The following is a 4,456-nucleotide window of genomic DNA, read 5'->3' as shown; positions in this document are numbered from 1 at the left end:
TGGCCTCCAGAGACGGCGAAGAGAAGCTGTTTGGCTTATAGCGCGGCCATGAAGAGCTCATGGATATCATCGAGGCCGCCAAGGTGATTCGTAACGAGCTTGACGAGCCATTCCCAGGGCGAAGGATCTTTTTGCATTAAGGCCATGGTCATCCGCCTAGTTCACGAACCACAATGGTACGGGCTATTCCATCATGTGTCACTGGACTACTTGCAAACGGTCCCCGGGTTTCTCGAATTCCCCACGGATCTCGCCAACGTCGAAAGGTTTCTACCCCACCAGTGCCCGAAGCACATTGCCTCGTTCGCCCGCAACGTCTTCGTCTCAGGTAGAAAGGCCCATCTTTCCACACCATATAAGCACATTCAGCTTCAATCGTCGCCGCCGTGTGATTTTGAGCTGGTTTCGGGCGCTGCAGATTTCACGCCGCCGGCGACCGCGCCGGGGTGTATGATCCACTGGCACTTGCCGGTCAATTTCGGGACCATGCTCGTCTACGATTGCTTCTCGCGAGGAGAAAGAGAAGCAAAGGGTTGCAATATTCTCTGCTTCCTGCACTGCAAAGTACCTTGTGTCATCGTCATGGGAGTTTCTTGTCGGGGATAGTGCCTTCATAGCCCTACTAGTCTGAACTGACCAACATCCGGGGTCTTCTTCTTCACATCTGTGCCTGGGTCTTTTGCTGGGTGTTCAAATTCTCTCCCAGACGGCTTTCCGGGTGCTAGAACGCTCGAGCATGCAATGTGGTGATTGCAAGGCGTCCATGTCTGCTTCTCTAAGGTGCGAAGTCAGCTGGGGCATCAACCGGGAGGCTGGGCGTCTTGAGACGCCGTCAAGATTCTTAATTACGATGTCCCTTTTTTCCGCAGCAAATAGCCACCAATTACCAGTTTCTCAGTTGCTGGTTGTCACTATGAAGGCAAAATAAAAATAAATAAAACAAAAATACAACAAAAAGAGTGGATGGGATGAGAATCGAACGATGCGTACGTTGAATGTAGCGGCGGAAACTTCACGCAACACACCACATTAGTCAGCGCACCACCACCTAGCTGAATTATTAGAAAGTAGGAACCTGGAGTTCTTCATCAACAGAAGTCTGAACTGGAGTGCGGGCCACTTCTGACATTCTGTCGCATGATACCTACTGACTGTGAGTGATTAGGTAGCTTTATAGGTGGAAAATCCCACCTGGGAGGCAACTGGGCACGTACCTCAGCCCCCAGAAAGCTACTACTGGGGTGGGAACTTTATCTAGCAGTGGTCTGATGTGGCTTGCGCAGAAGCCAATCACCTCCAGCGGATATTCAAAGTCAGTTGGATTAAGCCACTGCCTCCTTTCACCTTGAGTCCCCAAACCAACTGCTCGGTGTAGTCCCTTGATACTCAACCTCAGTAGTCAACCTTGGCGTTAGTGTCTTTCTAGGCCCGTTGCCTTCCAGGTTGTCCAATTCCTTGGACTTTTAGGGTAGCATCAGCTAGCGGCCCGGCCCGACCCTTGGTGGGGACTACGGTCGGGAGGATCTTACCGATACCTTACATTGACGTGTGATGATTCGGACGCAAGACGACCTAAAAAACAAGCCTCTTGGGACAGTGAGGCTGGGAAGAGCGCCTCCTGAAAATTGGGAGCAGAAGTACCGAGTGACGTAATGCTTGCGAACCTGGACGGCCCGGGTTGGCCGTTGACGTCAACGGGGAACTCGCTTCGTTCTACCGCGGAAGGTAACCTGGAAGGTCCTTCCTTCCTCCAAGGTAGGCACCTTGAGACACCTACCTTTTGGTCCCAGTCCAACCGCCCGTCGAGACAGTGTCTTCTCTCCCGGGAAACTTCCTCCCCTCCATCTTTTCTATCTTCCGATGCTTTCCAGCATCTATCGTCCATCACCTCAATCTTTGACCCCCACCGCAGGTGGACAAGCGACGATATCGACGTCATGAACGGCGATACCTCACGACCGCGCATACAGACACCGCGAAGCAGGCGCTTTGTCTTTTTCACCTGGAACCAAAGCTGAACCAAAGCATCAAGCAGCACATGCTGCTATCACGTATGTCTACCATCTTCGTCTCTCATTTCCTCGCCATCCTCCACTATTCTCCGTCGTTGGTCCATCCAACTTGTCTCATCAACCCTCTTTGCTTCTATTTTTCCTGGGTCATGCTAGCGCCTCCGCTTTCTAGTCTGCTGCTGTCTTGTCCACTGGTCTCGCATCCTTCGCGTCTGTGCTTCGCCATCTTCTGTCATCGTGCAGGTCTTCCAACCTTCCAACCCCACCTCAGAATACGACCCTGATCCCGCACAGCTTGCGGCTCACACACCCCGTCATGCCGCTGAATGCATCTCCAATGAGATTGGCATCTTTTTCAGAGCGCATGCCTTACACTTCGTCAGCATGCCTGCGTCCTTGAGAAGCACCAACCCCGACTTCCCAAGTGTCTCTCGCTTGCATTTACCGAAATTTTAAGCCCCTACGACAATGAAGACGACCGAACTTCTCCAAAATTTGTTCCAGCACCACCATGTACTTCGTCACCACGAGAGCCGGTAATTGCCCGGGGCAATTGTCACTATCATTGTCGAGGCCTCCATTCGCAGTGGCCGCTATGTTCCTGCGCCAGCGGGAGAAGCTGCCCTTGGGTTAGTCTGCGTGGTTCTGCCAGTCCCTCTCCTAAACTCTCGACATAGCTCCTCGGCCACAGCTTTCCGTTCTCACAGCAGAACTGCCAGCCCCATGCTTTTGTCCTACATTCGCTAGATGACTAAGTTCGTCACTGCTTGCGGCTTCCGCGACATTTTCATTCATGGCTGCCAGCATCATGTCCACAGACTTCGACAACTCTTTCGGCGGCATTCTGCCGTGTTGTCCCACGTCTATCGCAAAACTCTTCCGTCTATGCGGCATCCTAGACTTCGTGCCTTTAGCACAACGCAGGAAACTGAACCCCTCCAGCGCGGCAGAATCGTTCCAAGATTTGACCTCATCGCAAGACACCCTCTACAACTCTTATCACAGAAGAATTGGAAGTATCTGATTTCCAGCATAGGTCTTTTGGAGTATCGCAGTCGAAAAGGTTGGTCGACACGAGGCCCATCATCTTCAAGGAGCTCACCCACTCCCAACGGCAACTACAATTTCGGCAACATGGAGTACATCTGGATGGGCAACTTCTGCAGGTTGCTCAGCGTTATTTTATCCGCGAGCTGTGTCGTGCTGCACGACCAAGCCGGCAGCAGCATCGAGGCCCGGCCCGACATGGAGAGTGGGACTCCCTTCGGGCTAATGGGCATGCGAGAGGGAACAGACGAAACGGCCCGCTCGATTTCGGGCTGGACGCTGAGGAGCTGTTTCCCAAGGATTGGTACAGGTCGCCTGACTGGGTTGGTCTATGAGCATGAGGAAGTTGAAACAGAATGAGAATGACGGGGAAAAAATCCAGAGAAGGAGGTCCTTGCCAACCTTTGAATCTGAAACCAACTGCGATGGTTCTCCACTCGACTCTTCTTCTCTGCGGATCGAACACGATCAGCGATGTTTCGGCAGCGTCCCAGTCGATGTTCTCTTGCTGGCAAAGTTACCCAAGACAGGCGTACACCTATTCATGCACAGCCGACCTTCGTTCCGCTTGTTTGTTCATCGCCCAACCTTCTCTCATTGACAAGTCTTCCACCTAGAGCTGCGACAAAGCTAGGATGACCACGAATTTGCCGACAAAACGCTTCGAAGCCTACTTTGCAACAATTGCGGCAGCCTACGACATGCTACTGCACGTCCTGCAGCCCGCGTTTCCAAGCTGGAATGGAGTAAAGGGAGCAACGAACGAAGAAGCTTGAGTCTTCTTTTCCGATTCAATCTTGACTCGAAGCACATGCCAGATTACAACTAAGACCGTGTCCCATTGTACATACATTGCAAACCCAACCTCGTGCATAGTCTTTGTCTCGACGATGGCTTTCGGTTCCTGCTGTTGACAACACATAAGGTCAACGGTCAGCCAGCTGCTGCCGCTGTCCTTGGGACTCAAACTTGATTGCAGAGAATGACACCATCTCGGGAAAGTGGGCGAGTTCTTCTTTGCTTACTCAGAGTTTTGTCCCTAATTCAACGCCTTGGAAATCCTGACGGCATCAACTTCCTGACTTTATTCTCAAGAATTTCGCATCCATACCGAAGCCATCTGCTTGCATCGATCATACCTCACCTTGCTGGATCATAAATCAGATTCTGTCCGCGTCGTCCACAATATTCAGAGGGTCGCCCGCAAGCACCCTGCCAGGCCTTTCAGCGTATGGCTCCGCTGCACCGGAAGACATCTCTCAGTCATGTCTAGGAAGACTCCTCGCCAGGTAGCCAGCGTTACCTCAGGGCCTTTTTCAGCGGAGGAATCATACCGCCGAACTACATCTTAGAAGCGAGGCGAAAAGCTTCAGTGAGCTTCGCGGCAGACGTAGTGC

At 52.2% G+C, this 4,456-nt stretch overlaps 1 protein-coding gene across 1 annotated transcript; it reads left to right on the top strand.

The window, feature by feature from the left end:
• Nucleotides 1-3,146: 3,146 nt before the first annotated feature.
• Nucleotides 3,147-3,419, top strand: GCG54_00007920 (uncharacterized protein; the record flags this gene model as incomplete). The annotated part of the gene is made up of 1 exon (XM_045407895.1): nucleotides 3,147-3,419. One exon carries the CDS (start codon nucleotides 3,147-3,149, stop codon nucleotides 3,417-3,419), a length of 273 nt encoding a protein of 90 aa, XP_045267298.1.
• Nucleotides 3,420-4,456: the final 1,037 nt, after the last annotated feature.

This window comes from Colletotrichum gloeosporioides (genome assembly GCF_011800055.1).
Source record: "Colletotrichum gloeosporioides strain Lc1 chromosome Unknown consensus_23, whole genome shotgun sequence".
Taxonomy (NCBI): domain Eukaryota; kingdom Fungi; phylum Ascomycota; class Sordariomycetes; order Glomerellales; family Glomerellaceae; genus Colletotrichum; species Colletotrichum gloeosporioides.
This window is presented reverse-complemented; position numbering and strand designations above follow the sequence as displayed.